Here is a 27,034-nt window from a genome sequence, read left to right on the forward strand (position 1 = left end):
ATCATTGGCTAAAAAAAAATGAGCCTATGTGTCATATCATTTTTGTACCAAAGGAAACCAGAAGTCATGCATTATTCATTAGATGTTCCTAAAAAAACAAAACTGATCAACCACAAAAAGCCAATTATTAATTGAAAAATGCTTCACTTATATGTGTTTTAATTGAATTGTGGGCGGTACCAATAATTATGACCAGTTATTTTGTAACATTGGATTTTTTTCCCCCTCCACTCTGAACAGATTATCTTAAATTAAAGGTTGTATTTTTCACACATCTTGTGATATTATGCTCTTGCAATAAAAGTCTTTTTTCAGTTTACAATCCCAACCAATCTGTCCGTGTCTGTAACTGAATTTGGATTTGTCTGTTTGCTTCAGCTGGAGCAGACATGCAGTGTTCATTTCACTCTTGAGGAAAAGTTCTCCCAGGGCAGAGAAGGCACCACCCAGCTACTTGAACAGCACAGGCTCCTGATGAAGCAGCTCGATGAGGAGGCCAAGCTGAAGAGCCGTCTCCAACTGGAGCTCCACAAGGCAGAGGGTCGGCTATCTGTTTGTTAACTTTAAATGTCAAAGTCTCCCATTGATTTACTAGGGGCATTCTTTAGGCTTTCACTAAGTTTTTTTTATTTATTTTTTATCTGCTTGTTGTTTTCAGGGCTTCTGGAGGGCTATGTGGCTGAAAAAGCTGCCCTAGAGGAGTCTCTGCAGCAGAAGGAGACTCGAGAAGAGAAGCTCGTGGAGGAGCTGGAAGACCTAAAGGTAAAGCTGCATAAGATGCAGGGCCTCACCGCGGAGGTGGACAGTGTCAGAGTAAAGTATCAGGAGCTCACTGAGGAGCACGGCATTCTCCTGCGCCAGAAGGAGCATCTCTCCGCTGGACTTGGGGAGAGAGAAAAAGGTGACTAAAATCAATTCAGAATCAGGATATAAATAAACAAAATCATGCAGAAAACTGCATCAGCTGTTTGAATTGGCCTGACCATACACTTATGTAATATCTGTGCTCAGATGTGCCATCTCTCCGTTGGCCATTGGCTCAATTTAGATCCTGACGCAGGTTTGTGGGTCAGAGTGGAGTGTGACTGTGTGTGTTTGAGGGGGGGATTACTTTGCAGTGTAGGGTTGCTGTGCCATTTGTTGTCGTTCTACTTTTAGCGCGGTATGCATATCTGTATGCATTAAACCAGCCTCTAGTGGATTATCTTGTTTTATTTTCTACATTTAAAAAGAGATCCATACCTTTCAGCCTTCTTTTTCTTTTTCTTCAAGCTTTGCTGGCAGAGACGGAGCGTTTGACCCAGGACAGACTGGACTTGCAGAGGCAGGCAGAAAAAGACCACAAGTCTCTCTCCCTGCGCCTCAGGAACCTGGAGAGAGAGCTTGAAGATCAGGAAACTAAAGGCCTGGAGAAAGAGCTGCAACTTAAGAATCATACTGAAGACCTTAGTCAGCGTGTTCAAGCACTCAAGAAGCAGCTGAAACACGATAGACAGTTTATAGAGGTGAGGTTATGATGCTTAATAAAAAATACCCTTTAATGTAAGGTAATACAGGGTATTATCATATCTTGCATTTTTATTAGGATTTTTATTGACTTTTTGAGTGTCACACGTCCGCATCAAGGACCGTCTTTCACGTAATTTGTTTTGATGCATGCAGGAGCAGGCTGTGGAGCGTGAACATGAACGAGACGAGTTCCAGCAGGAGATCCGCAGGCTTGAAGCCCAACTCAGACAGACAGTAAATGTAGATATCAAGGCACACAAGGTGAGAGCCATAACCACTACATTTCTTTCCTCAGTCTGGTTTGGCTGGATGCTGATCATTTCGCCTCTTCACCATTTTGCACCTTTTTGTTAGTCATCTAATACCTAACATTTTGAGTATTAAAAGGTGGCATCTTTCCATGGATGTTTCAAACCGATCCCGTGTCAGTTTGTTCAGTTTTCAAACCGAGGATTTAGAAAATGTGGTCATGTGACTGCAATAAATGAGCTGTATCAGCAGGAAGTGGGTCGGGGTAATTTTGTTTTGTCCAGAAGTCATTACCTCTCATAAGTGTTGAATGGTATGAAGACGGATCAAAACCACAGTCAAAGAAAATGAGAGGTAATATTAAATCAATGGAAAATAATTTATAATTAACATGGAGCATGGAGATGCATCCAGCTCAGTAATAACAGGCACCAAGTGGAACAAGTGTCTTCAGATTTTTGGATGTAAATGTGAAACTATATCAAGTAGCAGATCATATTTATTCACTGAAGTAGGCTTTTTCTAAATATTTATGGCCTCTTCTATGATTTTTGTTTTATTTTACATACATCTCTCTGTTGGGACGTCAGTGTCTTTGGTAAAAAAAAAAAAAGATATGATAATTTGTGTAAACAAAATATGATGTACACATGAGATTTGAGCATTTAAAATAAACTGCTTAACAATGGTAGGATTGTAGGAAACAGTTTATTTACAGGAATGGAAAAAGCCAGGGGTGGGTAAGGAATGATGGGAAAAATTTGCGAAGAGGTAAACTGAACCTCAGCGGATTTGGGCGCATAACTCAGCTTTTTTTAAACAAATGGCTTTGGTAACTGTTGATGTAGGCTCTTCAATTTGATTATTCATTTTTGATAAAAGCAATTTTAACTCCAAGTATTTGGTGTGTTTGGATTGTTGTGTATCTAACAGAAAGGAAATCACAAACAGAGTAGTTTTTCCCAACATAAATGCATAAAGCAGCTTGAATTCTTAAGCTAATGTTTAAACTTGTTTGATTTAAGGTGTGACTTTGTGCTTTCAACATGTAATTTCTGTGCAAGTTGCCAACTGGAATATAGTTGAATTAACTGAATTATACATACTGTATTATGTTTGCCAATGAGCCTGACTATTGCTATGTGCTTATTCCTGTGCTGAATGGATTGCTGTAGTTTGAAGACTTACTTCTTCAGGTATGAAATCTAATTGTAGCGTAATTTTTACTCCTGACACTTGTGCATGATTTCCCCTAGTCCTGTGTAATCATCCGTAGTCTTTTTAACTGTGCTTGTCATGAGTCCAGCATTCTTTCCCATCAATCATTAGCTAATAGAATAACATATCTCTATCATTACTCTTGGAAATGCTTTGACCTTAATCTCCGTATCATTGGCTGCAAATCTGGAATGGCTTGTACAACTTTATTGCAAATCATGCAATTTTCCTTTTTTTAAAATCGAACATCTCTACCTCAAACTTGAGATTGAAAAAACTGTCCCCGTTACCTCTGCAGGTGGAGAGTCTTCAAGCAATAATCAAAGATAAAACAGAAGACTATTCTTCATTACTTGAGGCCAATCAGCAAGCGCAGCGTGATCTAGCAGAGCGCAATGAGGAGATAGACAAGCTAGCGGGACGAATCCGAGAGCTGGAACAAGCCCTCCTCAACGGTGCCGAAAGTGTTGGAACTGTCAGTGATCTGGAGCAAGAACTGCACAAAGCAAAGCAAAGGGAACAGGAGCTCACACAAGTAAGAGATGCTTACAGACTTCCAGATCAGCAGTTTCAGTACTGGCAAACGACCTCAACAAAGTATTTTATTCGGGTTTTGTGTGCACAGTTGTTGGGTGATGAGACAATTTCGTTTACACATGTAAACCCAAACAGTTTGCCATGCATTTTTATTTCGCCTTTCAGAGTCAGTACTTTGCAGAACCGTCCTTTACTGCAATTACTGTAAGTCTTTTGGCTCAGGTCTCCACCAGCTTTGCACATCTAAAGATTCAAACTTGTTGCCCATTGTTCTTGCTCTGTAAGAGTGTGAACATCAATTTCTCAATTCTTGCCACAGATTCTCAATAGCAGTTAGTGTTGGACTTTGACTGGGGCTTTCCAACACATTGATATGGTTTGATGCTTATACACTATTCCATTGTCGCTCTGGCTGTATGTTTAGGGCCGTTGTCCTGCTAATGGGTCAAACGTCACTCCAGTCTCAAGTCTTTTGTAGCCTCTAACAGGATTTTTTCCAGAATTGTCCTGTAAGTTGTTCCCTCCCATCAACTCTGACCAGCTTCCCTGTCCCTGCTGAAGAAAAGCATCTGCACAGCATGATGCTGCCACCACCATGTTCCACAATGAGGATGTGTGCTAATAAAGGCTAAAAAGTAATATTCTGGTCTCATCTGACCAGAGTGCCTTTTCACACAAATTTGCCATGTCCCACACATGAATTGTGGCATTCTTCAAGAATTTCTTAACAAACATTACACTCAGTTTGACTACACTGGGTTTTACTGAAGGATATTGGAATAATCAGTGAGGGCTGATTATGAGATTAGCACTCTCTCTACTTTGTCACATAAAAGTCTATTATACTTTGAGGTTTTTGGTTAGAAGGTGACAAACATGAGTTTTAGGGTTTTGAACACATTAGCAGCACTGTATGTCAAGGAAAATGTTTTTCAGTGATCCTCTCCACTTTTCTATAAGGATAAGCTTGCTCTGGAGCAGCAGCAGCTGTCCAGCAGGCTTCAAATCTCAGCTCTCCAGTCCAAGCTGGATGAGACGAGGCACTGTTACCATGACAACACCCGTGACCCCACCCAGGAGCTTATGGATGCCTTGGATGCTGCTCAGCAAAATCTACATTGCAAAGAGCAAGAGGTCTGTTATATTCCATTAAAAAAAACTGCTTTGTGAATTATTTAGACACCAGATTTGCAGGTTTGACTGTAGTGCCACCTTTTGGTTGAAGTAGGAATGCTGGGATATCCTGTGAAACAGTCTCTTTCTGTTTTTAATTAATTATCATATCTCCTAGGTCGAAGTCTTGCTTAGCCAGTTGGAAAATGTGCAAAGTTGCTTGAACCAAAAAGAGGTTGAACTGAAACACCTCACAGCTCAGCTTGAACTACTGACGAATAAGAATGTGGCGCAAGTTCAGGAGCTCAAAAAGGAAATTTCTTCCCTCAAAGTAAGAACTGTTCTGTCTCTACATCCAATTATTTTCTTGTATGTAATTTCACTTTATAGATACTCTACAGGTATCTACATACAACATAAAATGCAAAACTGCATTAGTTTCACCATATTATCTTTTCTACCTGGTTAATTTATATTGGAAGTGTAAGCGAACTGCTGTGTATGACTTGCAGGACACAGTGTCCACCCTCACTGATCTGATTGAAAAAAAGGAACAAATTCAGATGGCAGAAAATGAGGAGGAGACCCTCCCTGCAGCACTTCTTCAGGAGAAAAACCAGGAGATCGATCATCTTAACTGCGAGATCCAAAAACTTGAGCAAGAGCTAGAGAGTGCAAGGAGCAACAAAGTCAGTGTAAGCGTTCTAACACAAAGTATCTCTAAAAGCTGTTTGCATGGATTAACTTGGGGCATCTCAAAATGTTTGCTTTGTCTGTATTTTTCTTTTAAAGGCTCTGAAGGTTGAGCTGGAGGATCTGCAATCTCGGGTCGAGCATCTTCAGTCTGAAATCACAAGAGTGCGTCAAGAAAAACAAGAAGAAGAGGAGCGACTTCATGAGGTCATTAGCACGCTGCAGGCAGAGCTCGCCACCCTGGGTCCCAATCTGCATGAGGTCAGTGACTCCCAAGATGGTGACAGCATCAATCCCTCACCTTCCCCCAGCCCTGAACCTCACATGGAGCACCTCCAGGAGAAGAGGGGAGGTCCAAACAGCCTGAAGCATGAAATCAGCCTCACACATTCTGCTGCCTCCTCTTCTGTTCGGTCTCGTCTCAAAGCCCTGCAGAGTCAGTTTGAAACTGCTGTGGCAGAGAAAGAAGGACTGGAACGCCTGCTTCTCTCTCAGGAGGAAGAGTACCAGACACAAGGGGAAGAGTTTGGAAAGAGAGTCAGAGCCGAGAGGGAAAAGTTGGATGAAATCCAGGGTCTCCTCAGACTGAGGGACACGGAGTTGGAGGAAGAGAAAGAAAAGAGAAAACTGTCAGAGGAGGAGAGGGACAGAATGAAAGTTAAAGCTGAAGAGGCAAACACAATACGAGAAGAGAAAGACCACCTGAACTCGGTTGTTTTGTACTTGCAGAAGAGTGAACAAGAGCGAATGAGAGAGATCGAAGCTTTAAAAACAAAGGACCACGAGATTAAGCTGGAAATGGAGGTCCTGAGAGAAGCCAGCCTCACTCTTGAGAAGCAAGTCCAGGAAGTAAGAGCAGAAAACGTGGAGATGGCTAAAGGGGTTGCTGAAGGAAGAGGGAGGATTAAAACCCTGGAGACTGTGAAAGGAGAACTTTCAGCAGAACGCGAGGCACTAAGGGGACGAGAGTGTCAGCTCCAGGAGGAAATCAAAAAGCTTAGAAAAGAAGTTGGGTCAATGAAGGTCCTCATCCAGGAGCTGACGTTTAAGCTAAGAGAAAAAGAAATCAGTCAAGAAGAGGCTCAAAAGGAGGTTCTGGTGAGTGTGTCACATTGTTAATCCAGCACCTCCCCCTAGTGTCTAACTGTCATGGCTGTAAGGGGCTTCTCTGATGGGATGAGTTGGATATGTCTGTGAGGTATGTCACTCATCCATTCAGAGAACCAAGGTTACATACATAACCTTAAGGTTTGCATTGCAGTCTAAATCCATTTATAAAAGCTATTGGAATCTTGTTTGTAGCACCATCTAGTGTCCAACCGGCATTGTTTTTTTTTGTACTCGTACTCGTCGTCTTCCGCTTTATCCGGGACCGGGTTGCGGGGGCAGCAGACACAGCAGAGACACCCAGACGTCCCTCTCCCCAGACACCTCTTCCAGCTCCTCTGGGGGGAGCCCAAGGCGTTCCCAGGCCAGCCGAGAGACATAGTCCCTCCAGTGTGTCCTGGGTCGTCCCCTGGGCCTCCTCCCGGTGGGACGTGCCTGGAACACCTCCCGAGGAAGGCGTCCAGGAGCCACCTCAACCTCTCGATGTGGAGAAGCAGCAGCTCTACTCCGAGCCTCTCCCGGATGGCCGAGCTCCTCACCCTATCTCTAAGGGAGTGCCCGGCCACCCTACGGAGGAAGCTCATTTCAGCCGCTTGTATCCGGGATCTCGTTCTTTCGGTCATGACCCAAAGTTCATGGCCATAGGTGAGGTAGGAACGTAGACCGACCGGTAAATCGAGAGCTTCGCTTTTCGGCTCAGCTCTCTCTTCACCACAACGGACCGGCACAGCGCCCCCATTACTGTGGCAGCCGCACCGATCCGTCTGTCGATCTCCCGCTCCATTCTTCCCTCACTCGTGAACAAGACCCCGAGATACTTAAACTCCTCCATTTGAGGCAGGAACTCCCCTCCAACCTGAAGAGGACAAGCCACCCTTTTCCGGTCGAGAACCATGGCCTCGGACTTGGAGGAGCTGGTCTTCATCCCAGCCGCTTCGCACTCGGCTGCGAACCGCCCCAGTGCATTCTGTAGGTCTTGGCTAGATGGGGCCAGCAGGACCACGTCATCTGCAAAAAGAAGAGACGAAATCCTCTGGTCCCCAAACCCAACCCCCTCCGGCCCTTGGCTGCGCCTAGAAATCCTGTCCATGAAAGTTATGAACAGGACCGGTGACAAAGGGCAGCCCTGCCGGAGTCCAACATGCACTGGGAACAGGTCCGACTTAGTGCTGGCACTGCGAACCATACTCCTGCTCCGCTTGTACAGAGACCGGATGGCCCCTAGTAAAGAGTCACCGATTCCATACTCCTGGAGCACCCCCACAGGGCATCACACAGTCGAATGCCTTCTCCAGGTCCACAAAACACATGTGGACCGGTTGGGCAAACTCCCATGAACCCTCGAGTACCCTGTAGAGGGTATAGAGCTGGTCCAGTGTTCCACGACCGGGACGAAAACCACACTGCTCCTCCTGAAGCCGGGGTTCAACTATCGGCCGGACTCTCCTCTCCAATACCCTGGCGTAGGCCTTACCAGGGAGGCTGAGGAGTGTGATCCCCCTGTAGTTGGAACACACCCTCCGGTCACCCTTTTTATGAAGGGGGACCACCACCCCAGTCTGCCAGTCCAGTGGCACTGTCCCCAACTGCCACGCAATGTTGAAGAGGCGTGTCAACCATGACAGCCCCACAACATCCAGAGATTTGAGGTACTCAGGGCGGATCTCATCCAACCCCGAAGCCTTGCCACTACGGAGCTTTTTAACCACCTCGGAACTTCAGCCTGGGTGATGAAAGAGTCCAACCCCGAGTCCCCAGCCTCTGTTTCCACCACGGAATGCGTGATGGCAGGATTGAGGAGATCCTCGAAGTACTCCTTCCACCGCCCGATAATGTCCTCAGTCGAGGTCAGCAGTCTCCCGCCCCCACTATAAACAGTGTTGGCAAAGCACTGCTTCCCCCTCCTGAGGCGCCGGACGGTTTGCCAGAATCGCTTCGGGGCCAACCGGTAGTCCTTCTCCATGGCCTCACCGAACTCCTCCCAGGTCCAAGTTTTTGCCTCTGCCACAGCCCAGGCCGCAGCACGCTTGGCCTCACGATACCCGTCAGCCACCTCAGGAGTCCCACAAGCCAACCACAGCCGATAGGACTCCTTCTTCAGCTTGACAGCGTCCCTTACTGCCGGTGTCCACCACCGGGTTCGGGGATTGCCGCCGCGACAGGCACCGCAGACCTTACGGTCGCAGCTACGGGCGGCAGCATCGACAATAGATGCGGAGAACATGGTCCACTCGGACTCTATGTCTCCAACATCCCTCGGAATCTGGTCAAAGCTCTCCCGGAGGTGGGAGTTGAATACATCCCTGGCCGAGGGCTCCGCCAGACGTTCCCAGCAGACCCTCACTGTGCGCTTGGGCCTGCCAAGTCTGTCCGGCTTTCTCCGGCGTTGAAGTCCCCCAGCAGAATAATGGAGTCCCCGGGAGGGGCACTATCCAGCACCCCCGACAGGGACGCCAAGAAGGCCGGGTACTCTGCACTGCCACTCGGCCCGTAGGCCGAAACGACAGTCAGAGACGTATCCCCAACCCGAAGGCGCAGGAATGCGACCCTCTCATCCACCGGGGTAAACCCCAACACGAGACGGCTGAGCTGGGGGGCAACAAGCAAACCCACCCCAGCCCGCCGCCTCTCCCCGCGAGCAACTCCAGAGTAGAAGAGAGTCCAGCCCCTCTCGAGGAGATGGGTTCCAGAGCCCACGCTGAGCGTGGAGGCGAGCCCAACTATTATTGGTTGATATCTCTCGACCTCCCGCACCAGCTCAGGCTCCTTCCCCCCCAGCAAGGTGACATTCCACGTCCCTAGAGCCAGCCTAAGCATCCGGGGATCGGGCCGCCGAGGTCTCCACCTTCGTCCGCCGCCCAATCCTCTTTGCACCGGTCCCTCACGGTTCCCCCTGCAGGTGGTGGGCCCACTGGGGGATGGTCTCGCGTCTCTCATTCGGGCTTGGCCCGGCCGGGTCCCGCGAGGAGCAACCCGGCCACCAGGCGCTCTCCGACGAGTCCCGACCCCAGGCCTGGCTCCAGGGTGGGACCCCGGCTCCGCCGTACCGGGCGACGTCACGTGCCTCGATTCTGTAGTCATCATGAGGGGTTCTTGAACCGCTCTTTGTCTGACCCGTCACCTAGAGCCTGTTTGCCATGGGAGACCCTACCAGGGGCATTTAAGCCCCAGACAACATAGCCTCTAGGATCATTCGAGCACTCAAACCCCTCCACCACGTTAAGGTGGCGTTTTTTTTTGTGTTTTTTGTTAATGGCCTAATTTTAACCCAGAGTTGAAAGCAAAAATCACAAAAATACAGACGCTGTAAAAACCTTCTCAGAAGGGTTGGGGTTGCAGATCAACTAAGTTTACTTTTTTAAATGTTAAGGTTTATTGAAGCAATATATCCTAAAAAATCTGAGCTCATTGGAACAAATGTTTAAGTTTCTATTTTCAACGTTTAAAGATTAAATTCATTTTATTTTTCAGTTTTTCATTTCTAAGCCACGTCTGCTCCAGCCATTTGTTACCACATTGAAGCAGTCCACCTAGGGCATTACGATGAATGCATCTACAAAATGTTTTTTCTACAAAATATGTTTATTGATTTTTAGGTTTATACAAACAGAAAGGAAAACATAGAACAAAAAAACAACAACCTGGCTCTAAGGTATAGGTGGCAAACTCAGAGTTTCACTTCAGAAAAAGAATAATGTGCACTCTAAGGAAGTAAGGACATGGTTACATTATAGAAAGCCCTACAAAAAAATTGCTGAAATATCCAAACCAACATACAACATAAAAGGATCTCAAATTTTATGAAGCACTTTCTCTCTATTGTGTAACTTGCTTGTTAAGTAATCTAACGACACATTCAAGTACAGTCCGCTGCCATTGTGATTTAGACGGAGCTCTTTCTGTAATCCAGTTCAGAAGATACATTTTCTTGCACAGAACGTAAGCATCATGTCAAGTTGTTTTTCACATTTCCCCTTAATGTTATTTGCATTCCACATAGGAAGCACAATGGGTTACATTCAGTAGCAGCAGAGAAGATCTTATCCAGTTCACTTTCTATACTAAACCAAAATTGCTGTATTTTTCTACAGGACCAAAAACAGTGGCTGAGATTACCTACCTCCGTTTTACACTTAGGGCAGAGAGGAGAAAGGTCTGAACTAAAACCGATTGCGTTGAGAGGGAGATATATGAGAACAATGTAAAATTTTAAGTTGGATGGCTTTTATCCTGTTGCAGATGTTCAAAGAGTTAGCATTTTCCCAAGCCTCCTCCCAGCCTCGTCACTGATCTCCATAACTAGCTCTTCTTCCCATGTCCTCTTCAAATGAGCTACGTTTGTGACCCCATATTCTTTTAGCAAAGCATAGCAAGTCTTAATTGAGCTTGTAAGTGTTGGCCTAAACAACTGTTTTTCACAATCAGAAACAGTTTGGTCTTTAAGTGTTGTTGTGTTCTTTCAAATGTAGTCCCTAACTTGTAAGTACCAGGAAAAAATCATGTCTATGAAGTTTGTTGTTAATTGGTGCAATCCCTTCTGATATAATCATTTATTAGTTCTCCCTAGTGTTGCCTGTTTGCAAATTTAGGTATTCTACCCCAGGATATTATTTAATTCAGATATATATTTGTATGTCAGAGATGGGCCCTTATAAACCTTTTAGCTATCTAGCCAGCCTTGAAACTGGCTTTGACCATAACACCTTATCTTTAAAATTTCAAAAATCATCTCTGATTACATGATTCTTTGTCTGGCTACAGTAGGCACATTTAAGACCATTCAGACCAATCTTAAAAGGAGCTTTTGATAGATTTAGCATTTTCTGTGATTTAGCAAGGAAAGATTATCAAAGGAAATGGGCATGGTTTAACTATTCCCATGCAGAGTCATTGAAGGATATGGTTCTGAAAGTGTGCCTTATAGCTTGCGAGTTATGGGCCAAAATGTGTTGACTCTAACAATATTGCCACCTACTGGTCGCTAGTATTGATTTTCTTTTGGCAAAGTAGCAGTGCAGGTACTTAAGTTGTAATAAAGGTCTTCAGATTTGCTCCAGTAAACGCTGCTTTATGAAATGAAATGTGAACATTTAAAACAATTGTTCCGCGGCTGAGGTGGGCCGTCTGTTTATCTGAGAAAAGGGCCAGAATTCGCACTACTCATTATTGAGTTCATTAAATAAAGTTGAATAAGAAATTCCAGATTTGCTGTCTGTGCTACACAGACTTAGGTTATATGATGCTGGAGTGCAGTGGCAGAAAGACGGAAGGAAATGTGGAAAATGATCCAACTAAACATTTACAAAAATTATTAAATTCAGGAATTATCAGAAAATTTCCAAAACAGCCTTAGAATATTAAGCCAGGGTTTGGTATGAGCTCGATATTCTTTTTAACGCCTCTAGAACAGAACATTTTTTTGAAAGAATAATTTGTTAGCAACTAACATTAAAATGTAGTGTGTCCTGGATGTAAATGGATGCACTCATCCCAACAATACTTCTTTACCGGAAGTTGTGTTGAAGAAGTGTGCAAACTTTTACAAATCCAAATGACTTGGATATATATATAAAGGTTAGCTTAAAAGTATGCTTTTTTTATGAAGGCATTGCGACTCGTAGAGTCTTAAGAAAGGTATTAGAGGTTTTTAACCAGTTAGCTCTGTAAACCTGCTTCTACAGGCCTTCATGCAAAGCTAATAATATCATGTTGCTTTTCCACCTCACATAATGCTGTTAAAGCCACTGCAGGCAGGATCACATCTGGTTATAGTTAGGGGCGTCGCTATTATGGTGCTACACAACACTGAGACTGCAGAAACCTCCTCACAGGGAGGAAGTAACTTTAAAATGAGGAAGAGTGAGGAGAATCTATGCTAGTTCATTGTTTCAACACTCTGTCGCAGTTTAAGTTTGTTTTTTAGTTGCTCTGTCGGGACAGGATGTGGTAAGAAGCAGCGTTTTTTTTTTTAAAAGGCACCATATTTTAGAGGTTTGGAGTGTATTGGAGTGTAGTTATTCTGCCCATCTGTTTCTAGTTGTGTATAACTGATTTTAGGCCAGTGCAGTTTTTCTGGTATGAATATTCTGCCTGCCTCAGTTATTTAAACTGGAAATCCTGCATGCACAACCGACTCTGGCATTCAGTCAGATGCCATTATGTTGCAAGACATTTACTCCAGTTATCCGATGCTTGTGAACATTTGTTAAACTGTCAAATGAAAAGTGACGAGTGTGAACTCAAACTTAATGAGATGATTATAAAGCTCACTTCTATTCATTTTTAACTTTCTGTCAGACCCATGCTGATGTAACCCTGGCCAAAGCAGACGTTGCCCTGAGACAGAGGGAGTCAGAGTTTGCCAAACTGAAGGCTGAAAGTGAGACTCTCAAGACTGAGCTGGCCGCAGCGAAACAGGGGCTGAGGGACAGCTCAGAAAGGGCTGGAGCACTTCATGAGAACAGACAGGTGGAAATATGCAAGCTAAAAACTGGGTATCTGTTATAATCTGTGAGTGTTTGATTGGTTTTGATGGAAGGCATCTCTGTCTTTCAGATCAAAGATGGAGATCTATTTGACATGGAAGCTGAAAACCAGCGAATGAAGGCAGAGCTTGAACGTCTTCAGGAGGATGTGGTTGTACAGGAAGAGGAGCTAGCCTATCAGCGGAGAGAACTGGAGCAGCTCCGTCTACGGTGTCAACAACAAGACATAGTTCCTCACCATCAGAACTACCAGATCAAGGGTATACGTAGCAGTGACTTACAATTACAGGAATATTCAATATATGCCTTTATTTAGTCAAGTTTCATTTTGTTCAAACTAAATATTAAAACTTGCATTTTTCTCTCAGATATTTCTCACAGAACCTTTGAGGAGGTTCTTATAGTCTCTCGTGATGAAGCCTCTCTGAGCTCCCCAGAGGTTTTGAGGAGACTCGAATGTTCTGAGGACAGAATCAGAGAACACATCCACGGCTCTGTTCTAGACTCCCGTCTGTCTGAGCTCAGTGGTCTGAACTGTACAGGCCTGGATCCTCCCCAGGAGAAAACATCTCCAAGGGTTGTGATGGAGCCTCCACACTCCAGGACCATCACCCCAGATCCAGCCACACAAAGTACCCACTCCCCGGGCTCTTTGTCCGTGTCCGACCGATTCTCTGTGCTGGATTCACTGGACCCTGACAAAGTAAGCAGTGAAATATTTGTATTATTTACATTTTAAACCTTATTTTATGGAACCTTTTAGTGTTTGGGTCAGGTGTCTGGTATGTCTGGTAATACTTTTTCTTTTTTATAGCTGGTTGAGTTGGAACTTGACCTGACAGCACCTCCGTCTCCACTTGGTTCCACCTCCTCCTTCTCAGCACAAGAGTGGAACAGTGATGGATACGGGAGCAGTAAGTTCTTCTGTACCCTGGTAGCAGGGAGGGTTTGACAGCTACTTCCGATTATGTGTGAAACATCTGTCGCCCAGGTTACACAGGTGGTTTCTGAGTAAAGCAGAAAGTTTTCTGAAACAATACTTTGACTCACTAACATTTGGTGCTCAATCTTTGTCACAAATGTTATTCTATAACATTAATATTTAACGCTGAGCAAGAAGGTATGTTTGAGTGTAAGCTTTTAGGTGCATTTGTTTTATTTTGTGTCGATAAAGACGAATAGAAATAAGTATGTTGGAATATTTACAGAGGAAAAAATTGTATTTGGGCTTTCATGGATAGCAGAACGCATCCCTCATCTACTCAAATTAAATTTAAAAAAGTGTCTACTAAAGGTCCTGGGCAGTCTGGAACAGTATGGGTTGAAGTTTTTACCAGGTTTGGATAAATATGGAGTATACGAGGCCGGCTTTACGCAGGGGCAATGCCCCTTCAAACAAATGCTTGACCCCCTGAAATTAATTTTAAATCACACAAGCACAAGCCCCCGCCTTGCCTCTCCCTCCTCCTCCTACACTGGCCTGATGTTTCTTTAAAAAAGGGCCGGAGAGGGGGGCATTTCGGCACAACACCTACTGAAAAACGCTTGCATTTTCTTCCAATCAGCATCCATGCATGACATGTTTTATACTCAGAAAATCCGTGATTTTCCTAAGACATGTTGACTGATGTTTGTCAGGTTCAATGAAGAGAAAGACAGGGAGATATACAACCAAACAGACAAATTAGACCATTTCACTAATTTCACTTCATTATTTTGATCTTAACGTCTGAAGAAAGAAAAGAAAAAGCATGGCTACAACCGTCTTTCTGAGTGTCCAGTAACTCTCACAATACAGTGTTGATAATAGAAACAAACATACAGTATTTTATAATTACAGAATGCTGGCCTAAAGTCTGTTCTGTGCAGGTAAAAGTCACTTTTACTCAAGGAGCTCTTTTCATGCAAGCATTTCTATTCTAACAGTTGAGGAATCATTTAGCTAGGTAGTTAACATTACAGGCTAATATATGTCGAAGGCTAAATATAATACTCTATTATATAGAGCAGCAAACACAAAATGATAAATAAATAGGAAATGTTACTTAGCTGTCTATCTGATTTTATTAGCCTAATAATAGACCCAATGTTAACATTAACTACCTAAAATGTTATAAATAAATTTGGCCTTTTTTTTGGCACCTGCCTCCAAAAATGTCTGTGCATGTTCTGAATGATTCTGGTTGTAGCTTTCTGGATATTTTTTGTATTTTCCCCCTTCAGCATGAAGCATCTCTCAACATCAAGCTTAATAAAGTAAAGGCTGCACTTCGGTATATATTAGATGAACTCTTAACAGGATTTTGGGCGTTTACAATTGACCAATATAATTTCACAGTGACAGTAATTAATGACCATCACTGATTGATGATGTCATGTTCAACAGATTCTCTTTTTCAAAATAAATGAACTACTGATGAGTAAAAAGACACATTTTGAGATGTGTAGGTTTTTACTTTTCTGCCACACAATGACAACTATTTTTGATAGAATTTTCCCATGAATAATTATAAAAACTCCAATTTGATTCAGTTTTATTTCTTTAGCACCAATTCACAACACGTCGCTTCAAGGCACTTTACAAAGTCGGTTCAATCAAATCATACAGATTTCAAGTACATACATTCCAAAAAACCCTAACTATCAAACAGTGCAGTCAGATTTAGGTTATTATTCAAGTTGGTTAAAGGTTTTTCCATCTAAGGAAACCCAGCAGATTGCATCCAGTCAGTGACTTGCAGCATTCACTCCTCCTGGATGAGCATGTAGAGACAGTGGACAGTCACTTGCATTGACTTTGCAGCAATCCCTCATACTGAGCATGCATGTAGCGACAGTGGAGAGGAAAAACTCCCTTTTAACAGGAAGAAACCTTCAGCAGAACCAGGCTCAGTGTGAGCGGCCATCTGCCACTCCAAACCCTCCAAATGTTGTGAAAAGCAACCCAAATTTGAACAATCCCTCCAAAGCTATTTTCTTCCTGCCCAACGTGTTCGAAAGAAGCCCAACTGGGGGGAAATCAGTCCAGTCTGGCAAATTGCACAGCAATACACAGTTTACCCCAATCCCATAAAGAAAACGCTAATCAAAAGCAACAATAAACATGCCGGTGCATGATGTGTATGCAATGCACAATAATGCCCCCTGCACACTTCCGCCTGCCCCCTCATATATGCATGCCTAGAACCGGCCCTGGGAGTGTGCCAAAAAAAATGTTTTTCTAGACTATTTCACTATCAAATGTTTTAAAAGTTGTATCCTTCATCTAATCAATCTGTCCATAAATAAATGTCTGATATCTGTTCATTCGTCCATCTGTTTGTCCATTAGTGCATTTATATACAGTACAGACCAAAAGTTTGGACACACCTTCTCATTCAAAGAGTTGTCTTTATTTTCATGACTGTAAATATTGTAGCTTCAAACTGAAGGCATCAAAACTATGAATTAACACATGTGGAATTATATACTGATCAAAAAAGTGTGAAACAACTGAAAATATGTATTTATATTCTAGGTCCTTCAAAGTAGCCACCTTTTGCTTTGATTACTGCTCCACACACTCTTGGTATTCTGTTGATGAGCTTCAAGAGGTAGTCACCTGAAATGGTTTTCACTTCACAGGTGTGTCCTGTCAGGTTTAATAAGTGGGATTTCAAGCCTTATAAATGGGGTTGGGACCATCAGTTGCGTTGTGCAGGAGGTGGATACAGTACACAGCTGATAGTCCTACTGAATAGACTGTTAGAATTTGTATTATGGCAAGAAAAAAGCAGCTAAGTAAAGAAAAACGAGTGGCCATCATTACTTTAAGAAATGAAGGTCAGTCAGTCCGAACAATTGGGAAAACTTTGAAAGTGTCCCCAAGTGCAGTCACAAAAACCATCAAGCGCTACAAAGAAACTGGCTCACATGAGGACCGCCCCAGGAAAGGAAGACCAAGAGTCACCTCTGCTGCGGACGATAAGTTCATCCGAGTCACCAGCCTCAGAAATCGCAGGTTAACAGCAACTCAGATTAGAGAACAGGTCAATGCCACACAGAGTTCTAGCAGCAGACACATCTCTAGAACAACTGTTAAGAGGAGACTGTGTGAATCAGACCTTCATGGTAAAATAGCTGCTAGGAAACCACTGCTGAGGACAGGCAACAAGCAGAAGAGACTTGTTTGGGCTAAAGAACACAAGGGATTTATTCAAAATTGAAGGCATACTGAACCAGCATGGCTACCACAGCATCTTGCAGCGGCATGCTATTCCATCCGGTTTGCGTTTAGTTGGACCATCATTTATTTTTCAACAGGACAATGACCCCAAACACACCTCCAGCCTGTGTAAGGGCTATTTGACCAAGAAGGAGAGTGATGGGGTGCTGCGCCAGATGACCTGGCCTCCACAGTCACCGGACCTGAACCCAATCAAGATGGTTTGGTGTGAGCTGGACCGCAGAGTGAAGGTAAAAGGGCCAACAAGTTCTAAGCGTCTCTGGGAACTCCTTCAAGACTGTTGGAAAACCATTTCAGGTGACTACCTCTTGAAGCTCATCAACAGAATGCCAAGAGTGTGTGGAGCAGTAATCAAAGCAAAAGGTGGCTACTTTGAAGAACCTAGAATATAAGACATATTTTCAGTTGTTTCACACTTTTTTGTTCAGTATATAATTCCACATGTGTTAATTCATAGTTTTAATGCCTTCAGTGTGAAGCTACAATATTCATAGTCATGAAAATAAAGAAAACTCTTTGAATGAGAAGGTGTGTCCAAACTTTTGGTCTGTACTGTATATAAACCTGAATATCACTGAAAGCTTAACGTATTTCAGTGATTTAATGTGAATAGTGACTTATATACATTAATTACACACAGCGTGATATGTTTCAGCTGTTCCTTTTGATGGTTGCGACGCACAGCTAACAACCCAAATATTCAGTTTATTAGAAAATGTAAATACTACATAAGACTCATTTAAAAAGAAAATAATATTTTAAACAGAAATGTTGGCTTAATGAAAGGCATGTCCATGTACTGTACAGTATATGCACTCAATACCTGATCGGGGCTCCTTTGGTAGGAGTTACTGCATAAATGGGCGTGCCATGAAGATGATCGGCCTGTGGCTCTGCTGATGTGTTTAGGAAGCCCAGGTAGCTTCCATGGCATCTTTCACATTGCCTGCATTGTTGGGTCTGGTGCCTTGTCTCATCCTCTTGAGACGACTTGATAAAACACAGTGGACCAATACCAGCAGATGACATGACTCCACAAATCATCATTGACTGTGAAAACTTCACACTGGATCTCTGGCAACTTGGATTCTGTACCTCTCCACTCCTTCTCCAGACTCTGGGACCTTGATTTCCAAATTAAATGCAAAACCTACTTTCATCTAAATATATTGTTATGAACCACTGAGCAACAGTCGAGTCCATTTTCTACTTAGCCCAGGGAAGTAATTGTCTGGTGGGCATCTATTGGGTTGGCAGTCTCATGATTGTGTAGGCCATAATTCAAAAATACTTTATTCATTCTAAAGGGAAATTAAATAAGCCACTACAACCTGCTGCCACCTTGAGTGGCGCAATTCTAGAAATATGATAATATGACCTTTCTGTATTAAAATCTTTCTTTAATGTTCTGAGAAAGGGAATTTTGTTGTTACCTTAGCTGTAAGCCATAATGGTCCAAATTAAAGAGATATACTTTAAATGCATCACTTTGTGTAATGAAGCAATGTTTAAATCCATTCAAAGTTTTATTTTTTGAATTGAATAGCTGAAATAAACCCTTCAATAATATATCAATGAAGTTGTTAATATTGTAAATATGTGTGGGCGATAGGGACTTAAAATTATCTGATATTTTCTGGTATTTATTGTGAAAACAAAACAAATAACATATGATTTACAATTTATTTTCAGTCTTTCTTAGGTACAGCTGTACTGTTGTGACTGCATGGCGCAGTGCCCCTTGCCTCACAAACAAATACTGCTCTTAAGACCCATTTTCAAATGGGCTTCTTCAGAACACCAGTTGTGTGAAAATTGTAAAAATATATTATAGTCAGTAAATGTGATTTACAATAAAAGTGATTAATCGTTGTCACAACAATGAAAAGTTTTTTTGATTAACAACTTTTAATGAGATTTTTCAATAACACACATATGGGAGTAATTGGTTACAAAGTGGTATCAAAACTTGTATATACAGGTCCTTCTCAAAATATTAGCATATTGTGATAAAGTTCATTATTTTCCATAATGTCATGATGAAAATTTAACATTCATATATTTTAGATTCATTGCACACTAACTGAAATATTTCAGGTCTTTTATTGTCTTAATACGGATGATTTTGGCATACAGCTCATGAAAACCCAAAATTCCTATCTCACAAAATTAGCATATCATTAAAAGGGTCTCTAAACGAGCTATGAACCTAATCATCTGAATCAACGAGTTAACTCTAAACACCTGCAAAAGATTCCTGAGGCCTTTAAAACTCCCAGCCTGGTTCATCACTCAAAACCCCAATCATGGGTAAGACTGCCGACCTGACTGCTGTCCAGAAGGCCACTATTGACACCCTCAAGCAAGAGGGTAAGACACAGAAAGACATTTCTGAACGAATAGGCTGTTCCCAGAGTGCTGTATCAAGGCACCTCAGTGGGAAGTCTGTGGGAAGGAAAAAGTGTGGCAGAAAACGCTGCACAACGAGAAGAGGTGACCGGACCCTGAGGAAGATTGTGGAGAAGGGCTGATTCCAGACCTTGGGGGACCTGCGGAAGCAGTGGACTGAGTCTGGAGTAGAAACATCCAGAGCCACCGTGCACAGGCGTGTGCAGGAAATGGGCTACAGGTGCCGCATTCACCAGGTCAAGCCACTTTTGAACCAGAAACAGCGGCAGAAGCGCCTGACCTGGGCTACAGAGAAGCAGCACTGGACTGTTGCTCAGTGGTCCAAAGTACTTTTTTCGGATGAAAGCAAATTCTGCATGTCATTCAGAAATCAAGGTGCCAGAGTCTGGAGGAAGACTGGGGAGAAGGAAATGCCAAAATGCCAGAAGTCCAGTGTCAAGTACCCACAGTCAGTGATGGTCTGGGGTGTCGTGTCAGCTGCTGGTGTTGGTCCACTGTGTTTTATCAAGGGCAGGGTCAATGCAGCTAGCTATCAGGAGATTTTGGAGCACTTCATGCTTCCATCTGCTGAAAAGCTTTATGGAGATGAAGATTTCATTTTTCAGCAAGACCTGGCACCTGCTCACAGTGCCAAAACCACTGGTAAATGGTTTACTGACCATGGTATCACTGTGCTCAATTGGCCTGCCAACTCTCCTGACCTGAACCCCATAGAGAATCTGTGGGATATTGTGAAGAGAACGTTGAGAGACTCAAGACCCAACACTCTGGATGAGCTAAAGGCCGCTATCGAAGCATCCTGGGCCTCCATAAGACCTCAGTGCCACAGGCTGATTGCCTCCATGCCACGCCGCATTGAAGCAGTCATTTCTGCAAAAGGATTCCCGACCAAGTATTGAGTGCATAACTGTACATGATTATTTGAAGGTTGACGTTTTTTGTATTAAAAACACCTTTTCTTTTATTGGTCGGATGAAATATGCTAATTTTGTGAGATAGGAATTTTGGGTTTTCATGAGCTGTATGCCAAAATCATCCGTATTAAGACAATAAAAGACCTGAAATATTTCAGTTAGTGTGCAATGAATCTAAAATATATGAATGTTAAATTTTCATCATTACATTATGGAAAATAATGAACTTTATCACAATATGCTAATATTTTGAGAAGGACCTGTAGAGCGTGAGCAGTTAGCTATATTATATTATGCTGAAAGAAAAACAAAACAATGAAATTTTTTATGAAAATGAGGCGATTAATGCTCCTTCCCATCTGTAATGTTTTTGTCCATTGATCCTTTCTGGTTTTTCTTCAGGATCATTGTTTTAAAGACTAACCTCTATAGAAATGTCTGCCAAAATCCTGTTGTTTTTTTGTTTTTTTTGTATTATAAAAAACAAAAAAAGTTGAAACCAGTTAACATTCTGGAAATGTGAAAATAGAAAAACATTTTTTATTTTCAGTTTTGAGATGAAAAATGTCAGATATCCTTGGTCTACCTGCAGTGTGGCACATCAGCTTTAATTTAAACTATCATTTGACTTTTTCCCTTTTTCAGATGTGAGTTCAGAACTAGGAGCTAGACTGAAAGTGGAGCTGGAACAGACAGAAAGGCTGGATGCTCAGTTTGTTCAGTATCTCCGCTGCAGAGGAATAAACCCCACCGCCAACACAGACAGTGCTGCAGGAAGTATGAGCTACAGCGATGACTTGTTGTCGCCTGAGCTTCAGGTAGGCTCTGCTTACAATAGAGTTTTCAACTGATGCTCGACCCTAAAATGAGTTTTACAGAGTTCTGATGTCTTTCTGCAGGGTCTGTTGAGAAAAGTTTACCAGGAAAGCTGCAGAATTCTCACTCTGAGCCAGCGCCGCAGCACACCTTCATCTCAACCCAACACTTCAGAGCTAAAAACCTTCTCATCTAGTCGGACCCAGCATCACTTTGAAGAAGGCTCAACCCTGCTGGACCACAGGGATAATTCGGCTTCCTCTAATCCTCCCATGAGCTGGCAGCAGGAGAAGAGAGCCTTGCAGGAGACTGTGGTCGCTCTTAGAGAGCTGCTTTGTCGAATGGCACAAAGACAAACACAAGTGAGTTTCCAAGATATGGTGTACTCCTGAGTTGGGTCAACCGGGCCATTTGTTTGGAATCTAGAGTAGAAATGTTTATTTTTGTAGATGTTATTGATGTTGATTCTTTCATCATTTGGGTTGAAGAACATTTTTGTCCTCCTCTTAAGACTGATTACAGTGATGATGGCTGGCACAGAAGTCAGCTACAGTCTGATGGACACATTGAAGCCCAACTGAAGGTTGAGCTGGAGGAAAACCAGAGACAGCTAAAATGTGCCCATGATGCTTTACAAGAGCATAAGAACAAAATGCTTTCACACAGGTATATTCGACACATTTTCTTTCTGTTGAAGGTTTGTGCCAGTGTTTAAAATGCATTTTGAAAGTTGTGCTTAAATGTTATTACTCTTATTTATTGTTTTCAGGCTGGCCGTAGAAGAGGCTGAAGAAGCTTTGAGAACTGAACAGAAAAGATTCCAGGAGCTTCAGCAAGAGCTGGAGCAAGAGAGAGCTCTGGTTCTCCGTAAAGACCGAGAGGAGGAGGAAAGGAGAGAGGTCAGAGAGGAACATAAGATAAGATTGACTTAGTTTCTCCATGGTGGGATCTATAAACTTGTTACAGCAGCTCTTAGTAACACTTAGCAGATAGTTATAAAAAAATGTGCAGTCAAAGAAGAACAAGTAGTAATAATAAAATAAAATTACTTATGTACAGTAAAAAGTGGAGGTCATTTGTGCTAAAGTAACAATGATTGCAGGTATTTACAAATGCAGAGGTTGTTGCACTAGTTATTATACGGTAGAATTGAACAGTCTGACAGCAGTGGGGATGAGGGAGCTGCGGTAGCCCTCCTTCCTGCACTGAGGGTCTCTCAGTCAGCGACTGAAGAAGCTGCTCAGCTCCTCTACAGTCTGGTGCAGTGGGTGAGAGTCCATGATGGATGTAAGCTTGGCTAACATCCTCCTCTCACCCACCACCTCCACAGAGTCACGTGGGCAGCCCAGGACAGATCTGGCCCTCCTAACAGGCTTGTTCCGTTCTGTCTTTTAGTCCTACTCTGTGCTGCCTGGGGCCCAACCCGGGGCCCATCATGTTCATGTTACAAAATCTGTAATGGTGTCAGCAAAACCATAAAAACCAGCGTGCCATGTAAAAAATAATTATATCTAGCCACTTTGTTTGTCAACACTTGATTGCTCGTACACTGAGACTGACCAGTATATGTTCAGACTTATGAACCATTCTGCACCCAATTCTACATCAGTTTCTGTAAATGAGGCCCAATGTATCTACTGATTACATGTTTAAAAAAGTATCCTAAAAATGACGTTAACTTTTGATATACACTCCTCCTGTTTCATTCCCAGGCTGTTCAGGTTTCCTCTGAGAAGTTTAAGTGTGAGGTTATGTCTCTGAAGGGTCAAGTTGAGCAGGAAAGGGTGGCCTGCAGCAACCTCAGGAGGGAGCTCCAAATCGAACAGTCCCGTAGTGTGCTGTTAGAGAAGCGTTTGGAGGATGCACAGAAAGAGCTAGAAGGTGAACGCAAACGATTTACCCTTCAACAAGAACTCCTCCTACAAGAACAGTCTCGAGTTCAGCGTCTCCTGATTGAAGCAGAATCTCACCTGACTGAAAGTCGCTCTAAGCTTGCAGATTCTCACAGGAAGCTTGATGAGGAGAGACAGCATTGTTCTAGACAGATGGATGAGCTGAGCCGCAGACATGAGGCAGATTCAGCAAAGGATCAGAAGTTCATCTCAGATTTGTGCTCCCAGTTAGAGCAGGAGCGAAGGCAGGGGGAGGACCTGGCGGCTGTGATGGACAAACTCAGGGCTGAGCTGTTGCAAAGCAGGAGAAAATGGGAAGAAGAAGACAGAATAAGACTGGAAGAGCTTCAGAAGGAAAAAGAAGCTGCCACCAGGCATAAATTTGCTGCCGAGGCCTTGAAAGAGCAAAAACAGGAGCTCAGCAGTACTCTAGAGATGGAACGACACCGGACCAGACAGCAAGACGTGAAACTAACACAGCTGAAGGAAATGCTTCAACTATTAAAGGAGAAGGAAAGGGAGAGAGATGACCAGTTGGAGAAGCAGAGGAGAAAAGAAAGACAAGAGCTCGTGGAAAGCGAAATGCAACAGGAGAGAACCAATAGCAACTTAGTGAGTGATCAGCATTGATCCTTTTTGTATGTGTACTACCTTTTGCTAAAGTAATCCTTTTATAAGTATATTTAAGGAGATGTTTACAAGCACATCACATCTTAAATGTTTCTTACTGAAGTTGGAGTTGGAGTTACTGAGGCAGAAGGACCAGCAGCGCATGCAGGAGCGGCAGCAGTCTCTTACAGACCTGGAAAGGGAAGAGAGGGAGATGGCTGCTCAGAGGCTGTCAGGAAAGACACCAGGACTGCTACACCATAAAGCAATGTCCCCACAGCGTCCCCACAGCAGCTCCCAGATGGATGGGGCCCAAGCAGGTGCCTCACAGCAGCACCTGCAGGTATTAAAATGCTCATTACCTGTGATCAGTTGAAATTAGATTAGGGATAATTGTGGCCCACCAGCATTTAAGTGTGAAACTCAGTTTCCTTCTTGTTCAGCAGATTTAATAAAAAAGCATATTTTGTCACTATAGATGGCATCCACATCATCATCCGATCTGTTTGAATCATTGGTGAAGGAGAACTCTGAGTTGACCCAACGTGTGACAACCCTGAGTCTGGAGAGGGCCACTTACAAAGGTAGACTCGCCAACCTGGAGAAACAGCTGCGCCGCACAGAGTGCGAGCTTGCCAAGGTCACCACAGAAACAGAAAATCAACCCATCAGTGATTCGGTCAACAGTAGGGTCAGTATACATACAGAAACACTACAGTGTTATTTAGTCTTTCTTATATGAGGATTGTTTTTTTAATCCAAATTCTGGCTGTAAAAGACGATTTAATGACTTCATGTTGACATTAGCTTCTGTTATTGGTTTAAAGCTGCAGCGTTATTATGAGCGCTACCTGCGGGCTGAGAGCTTCAGGAAAGCTCTGGTTTACCAGAAGCGATACCTGCTCCTGCTGCTGGGAGGCTTCCAGGACTGTGAGGAGGCCACTCTGTGTCTCATTGCTCGTATGGGAGTGCGGCCCTCGCCTCCCCTCATATCCCAGCGAAGACCCCTCTGGAGATTCAGGGCTGTGGTCCGAGTTGTGATAGCTGTGTCAAGGTGAGGCATAAATGAATCTCATCATTCTGAGCCTTGTGCATGAATTAAATGAACTTTAAATTGTGTTTTGTTTGTAGAATGAGGTTTCTGACCAGAAAATGGCAAAGAGCGATCAGAAGGGTTCCGTTATCTGGAACCACCAATGGGCATGCTCCAGGTTAGAAGACACAAATTAAAGAAATTACATTTTGACACATTAAAAGCTCAGATTTATGTTAGAGTGACAGAAAGTTGGGGAAATATTGTGAAGTGAATTGAAAATAATTAAGACCCCATTGTGTGATTCAGTTTGTCATTGCCATGTCTTCTGCAGGACCTAAAGCAGACGTTTTAAGGCAGCAGCAGCCAAAGATAAATTCTGACTCTGCACAGAACAGAGATGGCAGTGGTGCCCGAAGAGACGCTGTGTCATCTCTGGCTCCACCTGGCAAAACATTCAGACTGCAAAGAAGGTTTGGGCTACTGAAATGCACACTTTTGCATATTGTCATAAATTTGTAAATCGGTTCTTCATTGAGCTCTAATTTCTCCTCAGGCCACACTCCACTGCCTCTGTAGCCTCTGGTCACTCTGCTGGAACATCCCAGGATCCAGAACGCTCCCTGACAGAATATATCCATCATCTGGAGAAGGTACAGCAGCGGTTGGTGGGATCTAGACTAGAAGGTGAGTTCTGTACACTGCAGGGTGTTTAAACAAGCTTCAATTACAATGGGCCTGTCTCTCTGTCACTGTCCAGTCCTATTGAACTGAGCTCCATTGCAGACTGAGCAGTGCAGGGCCAAAATAAAAAGAATGATGATGTATACATTTTTGGCAACCCTCTCTGCAACATCGAACACTTGCTGTATTCAGAGTACATACAGTGAAGAGCAGAAGTTTTTATACACAGTGTAAAAAGACAAAGATTTTTCCTCACTGTCTGATGTTAAATCAGACGAAACTTTTCCTGTCTTAGGTCAGTTATGATTACCAAAACAATTTAATGATATAATGATTTGTAGACCCTACATTCAGTCAGACTCTTCAAGAAGGTGTAAAGGTTAATAAGTTCAACAAATATCAAGAATGTCATTAAAAACTCTAGGAAAAAACCAGAAACTAGTGCATGGACCATCTTAGACCTTAAGAGAGCTCCTAACGTGAGGAGATGTTAAGAGTAGCGAGGAGGACTTTTAGTGAGCCTAAGGGTGTCTTAAGCAGAAAAGATGGTGGAAAGACAGAAAGAACGAAGGATATTCTCTGTACGATGAACAACAATGGATTAATAAAACGCTACCGGCTCCATCACGCAGGGATCCACCCCTCAATAGTTGAGCAAATGAGAACCTAAACTGCTAAAATAGTCATACAATTATTAATATAGAGATTAAGATTAACTTTATCATTATTAAATAGTTTCAGCAGCAAGATTAAACAGATTAAAGGTGCACCTCTAGTAAGGTAATATTAGGAAGGATAAATAAATAATAGAAACAATAATGACTATGAATACAAAGTAAACAGAATTACAAATGTTGTCACATAATTATTTAAATATTTACAGACTGTGAAATACTTTCAAAAAATAAAAATTTGGCAAAAATTGGAAAAACCCGAAAAGAAGAAAAAGATAGATATAATCAGTCTTAAGCAACGACTCCTTGCAGGAATGTTTAGGCTGAAATAGGAGCTCTCTGAAAATCTTTGTGAACTCGGGTCCAAGGATAAATGTGGCTTTCCTAACAGGATTTTTGTGCTTCTGTTTTTAGGTTTATCTGCCTTCCAGTGTGACCCAAAGTAATCCAACCACTGAAGACTGAATGTTGCCTTTGTGTTTTAGCTCCAAACTGACCATACCTTAATGCCTTGAAGGATTTTTATAATATTTCTTTTTTTGTAATTTTACATGATTTCTTTTAAACACGTAAATTATTTTTGTATTTTTTAATGTAAACTTCTTTTTGTATGTCTGCTGTTTTTTTTAGGGTTATTCTAAAGATGCAGCTGGAACAAACATTTCTCAAGATTTTAAATAGTGCTTTATTTTGTGTTCTGTAGCTGAGAACGATTGTGCATCTTGCTAAATCTGCACTGGTTTCATACTGGAACTGAGCGATGCACACTATGCCGAGGGAGCAGATTGTTGTATAAAGATAAACTGTATATGCCGGTGTTTGTTTTTACTTTAACATTAAAGAAGACACTATGCTCTCTTAACTCAA

At 42.8% G+C, this 27,034-nt stretch overlaps 1 protein-coding gene across 8 annotated transcripts in view; it reads left to right on the top strand.

Moving 5' to 3' along the window:
* Positions 1 to 27,034, top strand: part of pcnt (pericentrin) — a 50,024-nt gene extending 22,990 nt beyond the window's left edge. For 5 of the 8 annotated variants that reach the window (XM_047344883.1, XM_047344887.1, XM_047344888.1 and 2 more), the window contains exons 34-59: positions 379 to 541; positions 659 to 901; positions 1,273 to 1,505; positions 1,663 to 1,770; positions 2,934 to 2,954; positions 3,275 to 3,511; positions 4,474 to 4,647; positions 4,805 to 4,957; positions 5,139 to 5,321; positions 5,419 to 6,417; positions 12,724 to 12,894; positions 12,982 to 13,171; positions 13,280 to 13,614; positions 13,726 to 13,825; positions 21,105 to 21,277; positions 21,359 to 21,637; positions 21,787 to 21,941; positions 22,045 to 22,174; positions 22,988 to 23,779; positions 23,901 to 24,119; positions 24,255 to 24,467; positions 24,604 to 24,830; positions 24,908 to 24,987; positions 25,144 to 25,282; positions 25,366 to 25,496; positions 26,582 to 27,034. In XM_047344883.1, the coding sequence (XP_047200839.1) occupies positions 379 to 541; positions 659 to 901; positions 1,273 to 1,505; positions 1,663 to 1,770; positions 2,934 to 2,954; positions 3,275 to 3,511; positions 4,474 to 4,647; positions 4,805 to 4,957; positions 5,139 to 5,321; positions 5,419 to 6,417; positions 12,724 to 12,894; positions 12,982 to 13,171; positions 13,280 to 13,614; positions 13,726 to 13,825; positions 21,105 to 21,277; positions 21,359 to 21,637; positions 21,787 to 21,941; positions 22,045 to 22,174; positions 22,988 to 23,779; positions 23,901 to 24,119; positions 24,255 to 24,467; positions 24,604 to 24,830; positions 24,908 to 24,987; positions 25,144 to 25,282; positions 25,366 to 25,496; positions 26,582 to 26,613 (5,880 nt within the window). In that variant the 3' untranslated portion in view covers positions 26,614 to 27,034. The remainder of the gene's footprint in view (positions 1 to 378; positions 542 to 658; positions 902 to 1,272; positions 1,506 to 1,662; positions 1,771 to 2,933; positions 2,955 to 3,274; positions 3,512 to 4,473; positions 4,648 to 4,804; positions 4,958 to 5,138; positions 5,322 to 5,418; positions 6,418 to 12,723; positions 12,895 to 12,981; positions 13,172 to 13,279; positions 13,615 to 13,725; positions 13,826 to 21,104; positions 21,278 to 21,358; positions 21,638 to 21,786; positions 21,942 to 22,044; positions 22,175 to 22,987; positions 23,780 to 23,900; positions 24,120 to 24,254; positions 24,468 to 24,603; positions 24,831 to 24,907; positions 24,988 to 25,143; positions 25,283 to 25,365; positions 25,497 to 26,581) is intronic. The other 3 variants (XM_047344890.1, XM_047344885.1, XM_047344884.1) reach the window with 2 other exon arrangements.

This window comes from Girardinichthys multiradiatus, chromosome 19, assembly GCF_021462225.1.
Source record: "Girardinichthys multiradiatus isolate DD_20200921_A chromosome 19, DD_fGirMul_XY1, whole genome shotgun sequence".
In the NCBI taxonomy this organism is placed as follows: Eukaryota; Metazoa; Chordata; class Actinopteri; order Cyprinodontiformes; family Goodeidae; genus Girardinichthys; species Girardinichthys multiradiatus.